The sequence below is a fragment of the Pantherophis guttatus genome, chromosome 2, assembly GCF_059756535.1.
Source record: "Pantherophis guttatus breed Tessera chromosome 2, ASM5975653v1, whole genome shotgun sequence".
Lineage (NCBI taxonomy): Eukaryota > Metazoa > Chordata > Lepidosauria > Squamata > Colubridae > Pantherophis > Pantherophis guttatus.
Genome location: NC_142064.1, coordinates 223,979,078 through 223,994,474, shown reverse-complemented (window position 1 = coordinate 223,994,474; position 15,397 = coordinate 223,979,078). Strand labels below are relative to the sequence as shown.

The window sequence follows — 15,397 nt, the reverse complement described above, 5'->3', positions numbered from 1 at the left end:
GTAAAAACACAAGAGATAATAATATGAAATATGAATTCTAATATATTATAAATAGATAGATTACAGATAAATGTTTTTACTTCATTTGTCAGAGCCAGGAAATCAACAAAGTCTCCATTATAAGCTCAGTTTTGGCACTCTGTCACCATATGTTGGATAGTTTTCAGCCCCCCAGTTACAATTTGGTGATGGCACTTTGCCCCCCTTATAGCAGGGTGTCTATAGGGCATTTATTACCAGAATCTCAGAGGTCTTGTGGCTCAATCAACAAATGCCTTGTATCTACAGTTATGAGACTTGGGGAAGTCTCTTTAGGCCAGACATTTTACAGCCTATGGGCCACTTTGCTGCCCCTGACCTGCAGTGGTGGTAGTGGGGGCAGTGGCCCTCCACAACAGCCCAATTTCTCATGTGGCCCCTTGGGAAAATTAATTATCCACCCCACTTTAGGACCTTCAGGCTATGAAGATACACCTGAATATACACAAGGAATGTCCTGTCACAGAAAGCACTGTCAATTAAGGGAAATTCCTTGCTCAACCTTACTCACCAAAGCACACCACTATATATGCTTTCCTAGTAAGACAGGCAGACAGACAGACAGACATATATACATGTACACACACACACACACACACACACACACACACACACACACACACGAGAGAGAGAGAGAGAGAGAGAGATGGAGAGAATATGTTGACAATTGTTGGTTACATCTGTACAATATTCACAGACATGAACCTTCCTCAGTATATGAGGAAGTACCGGTATATAATGTATACTTATAGTATATAATGAGTCCCACTACTTCTCCTAAGTTGACTCTACAGGATTCTTTCTAACGCTGCACCAGTAAAATATATCTACTTTCTCTCTAAGATATTCCATTCCAGTCACTACTGAAATGTTACATTGCTAGGCAATCTCACAGCCTTTGCAGAATGCCATCCCTACAGGATAAACGCCTCCAATGTTATAGGACCAGAAATGCAGTTAAGGCTAATAAGTTACATTTGACTAACCTCAAATGTAGAAACTTGCATAAATGTCTCACTATAATTTTTACAGCCTGCAGTACTATACATTTATCCTGCACACAATGTTTATAAATTGTGTTTAATGACTGCATCCCTGCAATTCCAAAGCAATACAAGTTTGCCGCAGAACTTCTCTTTTTGTTTGCCTCAATTTCCTGTTTTTCAATCTCTTATCACTCTGCAGTAGATTACCTATTTTGCTTCCTTCTGAGCCTCTTTAGTCTTTGTTCTGTCCCGTAAAGTCATTTCAGTTCTGCAGCTAAGCTTCAGACCTTTTTAAGGTCTAAATAAGATATGATTCCAAACACCTTTCCTTATTCTGACCTGTGGCTTTTTACTAGAGCTGCACTTCCAAATTTTCTATTACACTCAGTTAACAAATACTGCAAGCCTGAAAAAAAAAGCAGCGCACATATTTTGCTGAGTAAACAAGTAAATGGCAAAAATGCTTTACAAGAAGCCAAGAAGAGGGCATTTGGAAAGCAAGAACACAGACTAAATCTGTTTCATAAATCTATTTTAAAAAGAGGAAGTTAATCAGAAAGCCACTCCCAGAAAAAAAATTCCCAGCAGAAATTCCCAAAGATCCGGGAGAGAAGTAAATACAAGATCGGTAAGCATAAGAAAACCTGAATGAGGGACAGAACTGTAGGTGTAAGAACTGCAGAGGGAAAAGGAATGGCTGTTGCTTGGTTAGGTATTATCTGAGATCTCCCTTAATGAGTTCTACTACTTCTCCTAAATTTACCCTACAGGATAAGAAGCCATTTCTCTGGGATTAGGACAAGCCTCTTAAACTATTGCCTCTCCCAGACAACCTACATATATGCAATTTTGTCCAGTTTTCCTGGGTGAACAGAATTTCAAACCGTGTTCAGAAATTATGATTTCTGAGTTCCTTCTAACCGGTTAACTTTTCCATGGAGAAGAAAGAACACTAAGAAAATCCTGTAGTGTTTCCAGGAAGACAACTCCTAATTTATTCCTTGCTCTTCTATTTTAAGTGGAATTTTATACCATCAAGGTTTTACATATTCTATGTTGGAACATGTGCCATACCTGTGTCATACCTAGCAGGCATGACAACAGCCATGCAGATAAGAAAAGCATGACTCACCTGAAATACCAGCCTCCTGTTAATATCACCCTTTGATGGCTGTTGCCCCTATAGATTGTTTCACTGGCAGAACCATGCCTCATTCCCCATTGTGCCTAAGGCTAATACAATATCATCCTCTCTCTGCAAGAGGCAAGCAAATCCCTTCCTTCCTTATTTTCTGAAGAAGAAATTTTTATGCAAAAGTGGAAAAGAAACTGCAAAACGGAAACATAAAATTGCTTGGGGAATGGGAATATCACAAATGCCAAAATAATACAAGTGTTATCCCAACACACACACACACACACACACACACACACACACACACACACAGAGAGAGAGAGAGAGAGAGAGAGAGAGAGAGAGAGAGAGAGAGAGAGGCAGAGAGAGATTCACAGACTTATATATCACACAAAAAGTAGAATCTTTCAAAGTTAACTGAGTTTTCACTTAGAATAATAATTAGAAGTTGTAAGGCAAGGATAAGGAGATGTTTTTCTTCTCATTTAAATTCCTCTCTAATCTCCTTGCAACTGTTAACAAGAAATAGCCTTAAAAATGTGGCAATGTAGAAATTGTGCAACTAAAGGAACATCAGAAAACATGGACTTATCAATTCCTCTCAGAGCTTTCAACTCATTTAGATAGTGGTAAGCAACCATGACACTGATAGTCAGGGTTTTTGACCAGTGGTGGGTTTCTACCAGTTTGCCCTGGTTCGGGCAAACAAGTAGTGGCAGAGGGGGGAGGCTCCCCCCACCCGCGCGGACGTCATCACAGACGCTCTGCGCATGGGCAGAGATTCTGCGCATGTGCAGAAGTGCCGCGAGTGAAGCAAGTTTTGACGTGGTTTTGATGTGTCTCTTGGTCTAGGTCAGAGAAAGGCACCGTTCCACATGTTCCTGACCTATAATTCCCCACTTCCTTCTCTACCAGCCACACTGGATGGCATTGCCACAAATCGGCTAGCAGAAGGACGGAGGTAGAGAAATTAGGAAACAAAAAAGAAAAATAGAGATTACTTATATTTACTTATAAATTTACTTACAAACTTACTTGTATTTTTAAAAAAATATGTTAATATCTGAAGTTATTTAAAGGGAGAACAATTTTGCAAGGAGAAAGTAAGTCAAAGAGAAAAAGAGGCGTGTTCTCTTTTGTCTTCTTGAACAATGAGCATTACATTAGCTAACAAATGCCAGGCACTAGACAGAGCATAAGTCAAATAATGTATTACTAAGTTCAATTGCAAAATGTGATTGCCCATGTCAAATCAAGTTAACAACTAAAGAAGCGGCAATAAGGCCATTTATCCTTTTGGAGATTAGCTGCTATTTTCTAAAAGGTCAGATTTTCCAGAAACACAAAAGACACAGAAACAGCACAAGAAATATCAAGCAGGTCAATGATCAGATTAAGTCACAAGAATGTCTCATTCCCAAATAAAAGATATATCCTACTTAGAGAGATAATTAATGCTGACAGTTGCCACACACATTTCCAACTCCTGAGCCCTTTCACTAATCTGAAAGGAGCCAAGCGAATATATATTCAGATCCCCCAGGTTCTTTGAAAATAAAGTTTGTACTTACCAGTATATAGAATGTGGTAAAAATGGGGCTGGAAGTAGCATGGATTTTGGCCCTGGCAGAAGGCAGTTTCCAGAGGAGAAATGCAAAGAAAAGTACATTGGGAACCAATAGCATAAGGTCCCAGTAACGAACTCTAAAAACAAGACAAAGATACCTTTTTCAAATAGTGCTATGTCAATTCTGGCGATACAGAGAACCTTGTTCAGAAGATGAAACAGAAATCATCAATAATAGCATCTCACCTGGATGTGCCTATGTCCTCATATAACAGCACCAAGCATTTGTGTGGCACAGTACTGTTGGTAGCATTTAAAAACAAAGGTGTTGTCAGGATGTTAGCTGTTGTCACTGCCGTGGGAGCAGATGAGTAAGTGGCATTATCCTCCTCAGATAATGGTACTGATGTCACCAATGCTGACATTCTGCCACCGTTCTGGAGAGAGGGAGCCAAAAGGATGTTTTCATCAGATAAAATAAATCTCAAAACAATCCTACATGAGGGATTTGTTTTAAAAAATACACAGAACTTTATCCTGTATTAATCCAAACATTTATCAACTTTTCTCAATCACGACTGTGTTGGCTAGTAGATCTTCCCCATAGGGAAAGCTATGGGCACAAGACCAGGTGAGACTGGAACAGGAAGCTTATGCCCTTCACAGATTACTGTAATTTGGTCTACGTCATATTATTTTTAAAGTCTGTTCAGAAACTGCAAGTGGTACAGAATGAAGTTGGTAGATTGCTGGCACCTGGACTTGCTACAGCCATGTAAACCTTTTGTTACAGGTGCCACATTGGCTTTCAACAAGTTCAGGGTACAATTCAAAATAGTGGTTTTAATCTTGAAAGTTCTGCATAGCTTGCTTCCTAAATACTCTCTGGAGCCTGGACTATTATTCTAAGTAGAACCAAGGCCTCAAGTAGAACTGCACCAGAAAGTAAGCTCTCAACAACTGGGTATCCTGATAGGCAAGAGTTAGGATCAGTTGGGATTCTCCAGATGTTTATTCTCTCTAGTGGCCACCACTTGATGGTCAGCCTTCTTCCAGAGGTTAAATTGGTATCAATTCTGGTTTCCTTTCAAAAAACCATCAAAATAGAGATATTTGACCTTCATAAGATGATATTTCTGAGTATCTGGATGGTGTCACTGGCTCGTTGCAACAATTAATGCTATTTGTTTGAATTTCCTATGTTGTGACTGTGCTACTTATTTTAATTTTTTGTTGTACACTGCACATCTCAAATTCAGTGTTACACAAATGAAATAAACAAATCAGACCTATTTAATTTCTGTATTACCAAAGTAACTATCGCCTTGGATTTCTAAAATTCAGAGAACACTTTATTCCTCTAAGTGCTCATTTCAATTTGAATTTATTTTTAATGAACTGCTTTTACAGCTTTAACTGCTTTCTCACCTTCTCCAGCCTTAGGGAAGTAGAATGTAATAGTCATAAGACAGCAGACTTGTAGTCGTTATGGATATTTTTGAAGCCTTTGGAATTGATTACTGCTATTATGTCAGGAATGCCTTTAAGTCATGGAACCATAGATTGGTTGTCACTTAGGCATAACCTGGCTGACCTGATGCTCTTTACTCTATGCAAAAAAATTAAAATGAAGCACCTATGACAGGTAACTGTTCCAGTGAAGGAGAGTTCACAAATACTGGCAGATGTTCTTCAGCACCATCAGGTGAGCCAGCTCCATCTAAATACAGGTGGTTCTTGACTTACAACAGTTCATTTAGCAACTGTTCAAAGTTATAATGGCACAGAAAAAAATTTATTTATGACTGTTTTTCACACTTAAACTGGTGCAGCATCCCCATGGTCACATGATTAAAATTCAAGCACTTAGCAACTGGCTCATATTTATGATGTATGCAGTGTCCCAGAGTCATGTGATCAGCTTTTGCAACATTCTGACAAGCAAATTTGGGGGGGGGGGGAAGCCCTGACAGTAGTGTTACTAACTTAACTGCATTGATTTAATTAACAACTGTTTCACATAGCAACAGTAATGTTGGGCTCAATTATTGTTGTAAGTTGAGGACTACCTGTAATTCCCCACCTATTTCTAAATGACACTATCATTATACAGCTGCAAAATAAATATGTTCTACATTTGCTCTGTATCTCAGTTTTTACCATCTTTTTAGAACTATGATTCTTGGAATGATCCTAATAAGTAACAATTGTTGTCTGTTTATGCTTTTTTCAGAAGCTTAGATTATAAATAACGTCTGTAAAATAGTGGCTTGGCATTTATGAAGTGCCCTACTTTATGAATTCTAGGAAAGGGAGTCCATTCAAAATGCCTTATTGAATTCAGAGAAAATCCCAAAGTGCACAAAGGAGAAGCGTCTTCAAATAAACAGTTGATTATGTGCCATCAAGTCCTTTTTGTCTCTTAGTGACCATATAGATTGATTTCCTCCTAGATGATCTATCCCACAGATGTTAAACTCGATCGTGTCATGTGACATATCACGACATTTTTTGCCTTTGTAGAGCCGGGGTGGGCGTGTCCTGTGTGTGATGCATCCGGCTCATGGGCCACCAGTTTGACAGCCCTGATATCCCTAATCTGTTCCTAGCCATGCATTCATTACCTCTGTCAACTAAAAGAAACTCTTCAAATAAGAGACTCAGGCTGGTTCATATATTCTGAATTACTGAATAAACTTCAAACAGTGAGAATCACGACATGCTAGTTTACAAACCACGGTGACTTTTATGATACATGAAGTGAAAATCAAAGAAATGACTTAGCACCATATGTGAATCCAGTCTCTATCTGTAAGCTTCTATAACAAACGTTTGCCACGGATTAACCTTGTAACAAAATAGGTGAAGGGCAGTCAACAATAAAGAAAATCTAAGTCTTTAGCGACCTGCAGACTGCAAATAAACTCCAGTTTTCTGGAGTTTTCTGGCTTTTCATGCCGCAATCTAGATGTGAAAAAAGTGCATAATAAAAGCAGTATTTGTAGTTGATTAGCAAGTATCTTTGGGGAGATGAAAATAAACCTTCACTCCTACTAAAATAAAGTAAGGTGAAACAAGGTAATCCATTAAAAAGGCCCAAGTTACCTTGATCAAGGTAACTATGCTGGACTATGATTTGGAACAGGTGTCTCCAACCTTGGCAACTTTAAACCTGGCAGACCTCAACTCCCAGAATTCCCCAGCCAGCAAAGCTGCCTGGGGAATTCTGGGAGTTGAAGTCCGCCAGGCTTAAAGTTGCCAAGGTTGGAGACCCCTGATCTGGAAGGCTGATGCAGACAATTTTTAACCAATAGCCAGTTTGGACATATATTACACATCTTGTTGGGTTGTTAAATAGAATGAGCCTTCTCCCTTTCCTTAGTATCCCTTGGGAATCATGAACCCTAATTATGGCTGAATCAGAAAGCCACAGGTATCACTCAGTATGAAAACAAGCCAACAACTTCAAGCTAGTAGCTGTGATTAGATTTTTTTTTTTCATCTGAACCAGAAGACTATAATTAACGTAAGACATTTATCTTATAACAATTCTGGAATGGAAAGGTAAGCGGCGGCCCTGGAGACATAAAGACGTGCATAGCTTGTTTTTTATGTCTTGTGAACTCATCGGCTTTAAACTGGCTTCCCGTATTGCTAAAATTGTACTTTATTCACAGAGGTTGCCATAGTTGTAGGTAACAAAGTCATAAAGCTAACGATGGCATTCCTCTTACCCTTGGCTGTTTTAAACGAAGAAACTTTGCCCTGAATTTGCAGCCGAAACAAGGTCATAATCACACTTGTCAAACAACTTTACAATGATTAGACTTCTGACCACGCTACAAGTCTAAGGTCCTTCCCTGTTCCCTCCCCCACTTTTTGAAATGAAAAACAACTGCTAAAGTAACAGCAATTACTTTTAATTAAGCAAACTGTTTCCACGTCTAAATAAATAATATAGAATAATGCAGTTATATACAAACTAATCTATAAGGTGATTAACATCAGAAATTTAATATTTTTACATTTCAGTTATTTGAAGACCTGTTAAAAGTAGAGTGCCAATTTTTAATATAAAGAAATACATAAAGATCAGAATTTAATTTAGTTTCTACCTTTAAAAATTAGGTCAGTGTTTTTTCTAGAAAAACTCCTTTATGATCACAAAGTGCTTCATGAATTACTGTTTCTTGTGCATCTACAAACTAATTTCTTCTCTCTCCTTTTCTTGAAGCACTTCAACATAAATAAAAATTAATTAATCAAGGCTACATATTTTTAAGAGTCTCAAAGGCTATTTACATAAGCTAATTATATTTAGTTAAGCCTAATAATCTATTTTATTACTGATTTTATCTAAACATTTTCCTAAGAAATCAGCATGGTTGCCTGCTTTTTCTTCAGTTTATCCTTCAGTAATATTTTCAATGTCTCCTTTGTATTTTCTGCTGATTAAGTGAAGCACTAGTCCAAATCTGACAGTGATGCACCCACTTGTATCAAAGTGACAAATACAGTAATGTCTAGTTTCCAAGAAAGCACATTCTTCAGCAAGAATATGTATAAACCATTGTCTCAGATATACTTAAAACTATCTTCAGTAATTGCTTGTTAAGAACAACTCTTTCCATGTTGTTGCGCTTTGTCAACAATATTCAGCTTATAAAGTATCTAAGCACTATACAAGAATCAGGTTTCAATTGCCATCAGAATCATATTTGATTGATTAAGCCCATATTTTAGGGTATCTAGTCTCCCAAGGCAATCACAAATTTATAATAAAATCACAAATTATTGAAGTAGGGGGGAAAAGAGCAAAACAACAATATAAAAAAGAGCAAATGAACACAGTCATTTAAATACTGGATCATAAAATTGTTTTTTGGAACAGCAAAATTATTAGGGCTCCCTTAAAAATCTTTTATGTGTTTGCATGGCCCACTGAACCACAAACTACTTCTCCTCATTTATGGTTTGTTCATAACTCCGAAAACAGTGGCAAGTAGGGGAAAAGGTGAAAGACTTTTCCCAGGGTAATAAAAAAGATGAACAGCGCATGACAGAAAGGGTCCAATTTGCTGGTATTTCAGAATCCAATTCCTCTCAATGGGTTGAGGCACTCATTTGAAGACCAGGGGCTGCCTTTGAATCAGTCTTGACTCCTGGTGACTGCCTGGAAAAGTCCCTGAGAGCATCCTTGGCAAGGTTTTTTGGAAATGGTTTGTCCTTGCCTGCTTCCTGGGGATGAGAATGAATGATTAGCCGAAGGCCACCCAGCTGGCTTCCTGCTTAAAGTAGGACTAGAACTCAGATCCCTATCTTCTTGCTTTAACCACTATAACCAAACTGGCTTCCTGATAAAGAAACAAACATAAATAAATAAAAACTGTCCAGAAATATTTCAGGTTAACAATTTAAATTTGGCACAGAAATTAGTAAGCCAGCAATGAAGGTGGTACATAAGGAGTGAAATAGGTCTCAAATGCATTTTTCTTCTTACGATTTAGGCAAATGTTTCATCATTCTCTGTATTTTTCTCCATCTGGAATTACAGTTAAAAGATTCACATTTTCTTGGTAAGTCAAAACATGTTCCTCTGAAAATCCCAGACTCCATTTCAGAGGAAACTTACTGATAAATTCTTGAAATAAACAGTCATGATATTATACTGAAAAAGAACGAGAAGTCTTTTATCTGATCGTGACATTCATATCTCACTCACTCAAAGGAACTTCCTCATTTTATCCAAGGACAACCCCATGTGACTTAACTTTTTCAGTCTCACAACAAGCATCTGTTCAGTAAGAACTGGTGGGGACCACAAAACAAAGTGACAAAAAATGAAAAAGTTGAATTGCTCTGGGATTTTAGAATTCAAACAGACAGATATTGCCACGAAATACCACAGATTTAACAATTATCAATAAAAAGCCAAAAAAGATTGGATAGTGGATGTTGCACTACCTGGAGACACCAGAAAAGTACTGGAGAAAAATCACAAAATACAAAGGCCTGCAAATAGAAGTAGAATGAATGTGGCAGAAGAAAGCCAATATAGTACCAACAGTAATAGGTGCCTTGGGTGCAATTCCAAATTTCTGGAGCATTGCTTGAATACCATTACTACTGATAAAATCAATTTCACTCAATTGGCAAAGGCAGCTTTACTAAGGGCAGCTTATGTCTTGTGACAGTGATTTTTAACACTGTCAAATATCTGTCTATTTCAGATCCTCAGAAAGGGTTTGATGGGTGAATAAAAGTGCCAAATCAAATCTAAATATCTGTCTGACTGTGCAATGAGCAACAATCATCATCATCATTATCATCATCACTGTCAGTCAATTGCAAAAGGCTGCTTTACTAGGAACAGTTTACATCCTGCGACGATACCACAAATCATCATCCTCCCTTAACAATCCCTGGCCCTTGGAAAAGACTTAATAAGTGGATAAAAATGCCAAATCCAGTCTGAATATCTGAATGATTGTGTGACAAACCATAAGTAATAGGAGTGAAGCTCAACTAACCTGGAATTTTTGATCCTTGCTTCATTACACTGACTGCACAACCTTATACAAATTTATTGGAAACAATCTCATAGTGTCCCATAGAAAGACTGCTAAGAGTGCAACCATAACATTTTCTGAAAGATTTAACTTGTTGCTTTAGAGACAATTGTACTCTATCTGAAGATTATCATCTAAGTACATCTGCTGTGGTTTAAGCAACAGTAAGAATTTTGAAGTACTTCTAGATGCATTTCAATCTGTATCAGTATGCATATTTTACTGGTCGTGCATAAATTCAGTGCTTCTCAACTTTGGCAGCTTTAAGATGTACAGGTAGTCCTCGACTTACGACCAAAATTTCTGGCCCTCCCATTGACTTTGCTTGTCAGAAGGTGATCATATGACCCTGGCACACTGCAACCATCATAACTATGAACCAGTTGCCAAGCTTCTGGATTTTGATCACGTGACCATGGGGATGCTGCAATGTTTGTGTGTGAAAAATGGTCATAAGTCACTTTTTTCAGTGCTGTTGTAACTACAGTCACTAAATGAACAGTTTTAAATTGAGAATTACCTATACAGACATCAATTTCCAGGATGGTTGCTGGGAAATTCTGAGAACTGAAGTCTACATATCTTAAAATTGCCAAGATTAGGAGATACTACTGGCTTTATTTTAATACCCTAAATATATCACGGCTACTCACACTGCAACTGTAATACAATGCAAAATAAATTAAATCCGGCATCCACAATGTGCATTTCTGATAGGTTTGCAATGCATTAGGCATCTCATTAATTTCACTTCCATGAAGTAACAGCAGTTCAGCAATGGAACCAATTACTCAGAATAGTGATATTTGCTTCATTGGATGTGTGCTCTCAGAGGGTAGGCAGCATCTGTCTTGAGTGCTTTAATTTGGATTTCTGCATTAAGCAGGAAATTAAATTCAATGGCCTATCTGGTCTTTTTGACTCTATGATTCCTGTATCTCAGTTCATCCCCCCCCCCCGAGTTTGTTTTCCTTCTGCATGTATATGCCAAGGTCTTGAGTGATTATCTTTTGAAAGGATCTGCCTTAATAATAATACAGCTCCATTTCAGTGCAATACTTGCATTCCAGTGGTGGAATTCAAATTTTTTTACTACTGGTTCTGTGGGCATGGCATGGCTTGGTGGGCGGCTTGGACGTGGCAAGGGAAGGATACTGTAAAATCTCCATTCCCACCCCACTCCAGGAGAAGGATACTGTAAAATCTCCTTTCCCACTCCACTCCAGGAGAAGGTTACTGCAAAATCCCCATTTCCTCCCAATCAGCTGGGACACGGGAAGCAGAGAATAGATGGGGGCGGGGCCAGTCATAAGTGGTATTTACGAGTTCTCCAAACTACTCAAAATTTCCGCTACCGGTTCTCCAGAACTGGTCAGAACCTGCTGAATACCACCTCTGTTGCATTGTCAACAACTTAATCATACTGTAAATTGTGCCAGCAAGTCTCCTAATATTTAAAGCAAGTGTCACAATGATCACACTTCCTGTCATGCTAGGCGATTAGTACTTGAGTTTTTTCCAATCAGTTTAGAACTAGTTATACCATTAGAGAGACAGAACCCCTAAACATTCTTTCTGGACAGTGGACAGTGCAAACAAAAGGAAAAGCTAGGTTACCGCTCAACTCTGACCTAAATTCTTTAAGTTGATCTCGGGCCATCAAATGGTTCATTAATAATGCTGCTTTCAGCTGGGAAAAAACTGACTAGGAAAATGGACAGTGAGATAATGGTAGCTAGATTGATGGGGGTGGGGGAAAGGCAGACATGCAGCTAGCATGAAAGAGACAAATTCCAGTGGGGAATTCCTAGGAAAGGATTTTAAAAACTGAAACAAAATATATAAAGCCTTTATACAAATCTGTGTTCCATATCTGAAGAACGTATCTGAAGTAAAAAAATCATCACCCTGTACCCTTTGAGTCAATTATGCATTAAAGGTAAGACTGGACAATATGTTTCTGTACAGTCTAGGTACAGGAAGTCTCAATTTACAGCAGTTCGTTCAGTGACTGAAGTTACAACACTACTGAAAAAGTGACTTATGACTATTTTTCATGCTTACAACTATTGTAGCACCCCCATCATCATGTGATCAAAATTCAGACACTTGGCAACTGATTCACTGTTTATGAACGGTTTATGATGGTTGCAGTGTCCCAGAGTCATGAGATCACCTTTTGAGACCTTTTGACAAGCAAAGACAATGGGGAATCTAGATTCACTTAACCCTGTCAAAAAATTAACAAGTACAATGATTCACTCAACAACTGTGGCAAGAAAAGAATATAAAATGTGGCAAAATTCACTTAACAAATACCTCACTTAGCAAGAAAAATGTTGGGCTCAATTGTGGTCGTAAGTTGAAAACTTTCTGTATAATTCACTGTTTAAAAATTGAATCGTAACAATGAAATTGGAAAAGTTATATCATTTCAACAATCTAACTTTTTTCATTCTAATGGCTTGATTTTCTTCTATATATTTAGATTGAGGATAATTTTATTTGGTTGTTATTTCTTTTAACTTCTTTGTTTTTCACGGATTTTCCCCACCCAAGTTTAGTATAGATTTTTTTCACCATATAGTTTATTACATAATAGGTTAGAACTTTTTCTTTGAAGGAAAACATTTCTATAGTACAGCAACATGCCCTCTTTTTATTAGTAACTTGTATTTTTAATTGAAATGCTTTTAAAACTATATAAAGAAAAACATAGAAAAGCATACAACAGATCAATCACCAACCACAATGAATAATGGGTTGGACCAACTCCCTTCTGGGACTCTTTAAAAAGAAAATACTGTGCTGGTTGCTTTGTAGATGTCCCTTGCAGGTAGTTAGGTAATCCATCATGGGAACAAATTTATTTACTTTTTACATTCCTATTATCAGTTAAGATTTACTGTCAACAGAGTCAATCTCTATGTACAGAAAAAAGAGGCAGGAAGAGGGGAAATGAAAGAGAAACAACCTCAAGCAGCCAAATACTGTTCCTCCAGTCAGCCTCAAAATTGTTTCACTTTTCCTGCATTGCACAGCAGAAAAAAAAACTAGAAATTCATTATTAATTACATCATAATATATTACCAAAGTTATGTGACCAGTTTGGAAATCACAAGAGAAGGCAAGCTTTCATATAACTAACTACAGTAGTAAGAAAGAAGGAAAAAAGCAGAAAATATGGCAGAAGTGATTTACATATAAAATTAAGTCAGGATTCCTTTTTTAATCATTTGAATATTACCCTAAAACCCAAGCAACTATGGACAATTACAATGTTATCAGTCCACTGTATGCCCTGAAAGGAATCTGTATAGCCCAAAACCAAAATTAAAGATCTATGACTGACCCTACAGTAGAATGAGAACCTCCGTTGAGTCACTGCTACTCTCAGCATTATCCCAACCGACTAACAATTTCAGAGGATAAGATTTTGTGCCTTAATTATATTAAAAAGTTTAAATTGTGGGTTTTAACTATATTTTAACTTACCACAATGTTGAAAAGCATATTTCGTCTAACGACCTCTAAAACACTCATTCAACAGCAAGTCAATTGTAAACATAAATGGGAAGTTGCTAGAAGTTACCAAACTACAGAAGGGAATACACACAAAATGCCACAGCATGGGTTAGTGGAGAGAGGAGGAAATTGTTTAAATCACCGACTGGAAAACTCCACATATGCCAGATTAAATGACTGTAGGAGTTACCTATCTCTGTCTAAAATAAACATCAGAAAAAGAGCATTGGGCTCTTGCAGAAGAGGCATTTTTCCCTGCCAGAGATTGATTCCTGATAGTAAAAAGGACCTTTGGTTGGGTGTTGACACCAAAACATTTCGGGGCCATGCATGGGAGCTGTGTGGTCCATGGGGTCGTGAAGAGCCAGGCCCGACTTAACTGAACAACAACAACTAAGGATGCTATTTCAGGAATTTCAGGAGTTTCAACTCAAAGAGAGGTGCGATGCACGGACCTCTCCGAAGATCCCTCAAGGAAATAAAACGGTCCAAGTGGGGCATTACTATAAAAACCCTGGAATTGATCAAAAGGGGAGGGAGGGGGGGAAACGGGGCATTCACACACGAGAAATCTTCAACATTTATTATTTATTAATTCGATTTGTATGCCGCCCCTCTCCGAAGACTCAGCGAACGATCCCCGTTGCTTCTTGCACAAAAACATTACCAGGAAAGCAGACCAGGGTCACCAGGTTCAAGATTAGGCAAGAAGTGCCGGGAGGGGAAACGGGGGTGGATTTTACAAATCCCTTCTTCAAAGCCGGGGGATCTGCTGCTTGCTTTTAAACAGACAGGGCTGGACGAGAGATCTCTCCTTCCCGGCCCCAAAGTTTCCCCCCCGCCCCCAGAGAAATCTTGGGTGGATCACCCATGGCCGGGCAATGGGGGCATCTAAGATATTAAGGCCACTTTAAAAGGAGCCGGGAGCTCCTTACCTGGCCTTTCGCTCTTCGTTTCTCCTCCGGCCGTCAGCCACGCTCGCCCTCCGCAGCTCCCTTGTTATCTTCGCTCGCAGCCCGAGGGAGGAGGAGGAGAAGGAGGAGGAGGCGGCCTGTCCCGCTTTCGCTGGCGCTGGCTCTCTGGCTCATGCCCGGGGCTCTCCACCGACCATCCTGCAGCCACAGCAAAGGCTCCGTCCCAGGTCCCAGGTCCAGAATATGGGAGGGAGGGAGGGAGGGATGGGTGGAAGGCTGTCCCGGAGGAGGAGCGTCGTTGACAAGCCGGCCGGAGCTAAAGCAGCGAAGCCGCGGCCGGGCGACCCATCCACTTCCTGCCGTGGCTCACAAGACAGGCGCCCGCAGTGGAAAGAAGGCGCAGCGCCATCGAGCCTCCCAGCCAGGATGACGAGCGGCGCGCGGAGGAAGAGCAGCCTCGCTCGCCCCCCCCCCCCGACTCCGCTCACAACTCGCTCCCCCCCCCCCACACACACACCTCGCCAGCTGAGGAAGACCTGAGCCGTCAATCCCAGGGTCGCGCCAGCCAATCACGAGGCCCCTCAAAGAAGAAGCCCGGCTCAAAAAGCGAAACGAAAGGGGCGAAAGGAGCCAATGAAAAAGAAGCGGAGGGGCGGAGTCTC

The 15,397-nt window shown here is 39.4% G+C and overlaps 1 protein-coding gene across 2 annotated transcripts in view; it reads right to left on the bottom strand.

Annotated features, from left to right (window-relative positions):
* Positions 1–15,381, bottom strand: part of TPRA1 (transmembrane protein adipocyte associated 1) — a 30,341-nt gene extending 14,960 nt beyond the window's left edge. Inside the window, exons 1-3 of one of the 2 annotated variants that reach the window (XM_034431528.3) lie at positions 14,757–15,381; positions 3,974–4,164; positions 3,732–3,864 (exon numbers count right to left, since the gene is read on the bottom strand). In XM_034431528.3, the coding sequence (XP_034287419.1) occupies positions 3,732–3,864; positions 3,974–4,152 (312 nt within the window). In that variant the 5' untranslated portion in view covers positions 4,153–4,164; positions 14,757–15,381. The remainder of the gene's footprint in view (positions 1–3,731; positions 3,865–3,973; positions 4,165–14,756) is intronic. The other variant, XM_087883729.1, reaches the window with a different exon arrangement.
* Between the last annotated feature and the right edge of the window lie 16 nt (positions 15,382–15,397).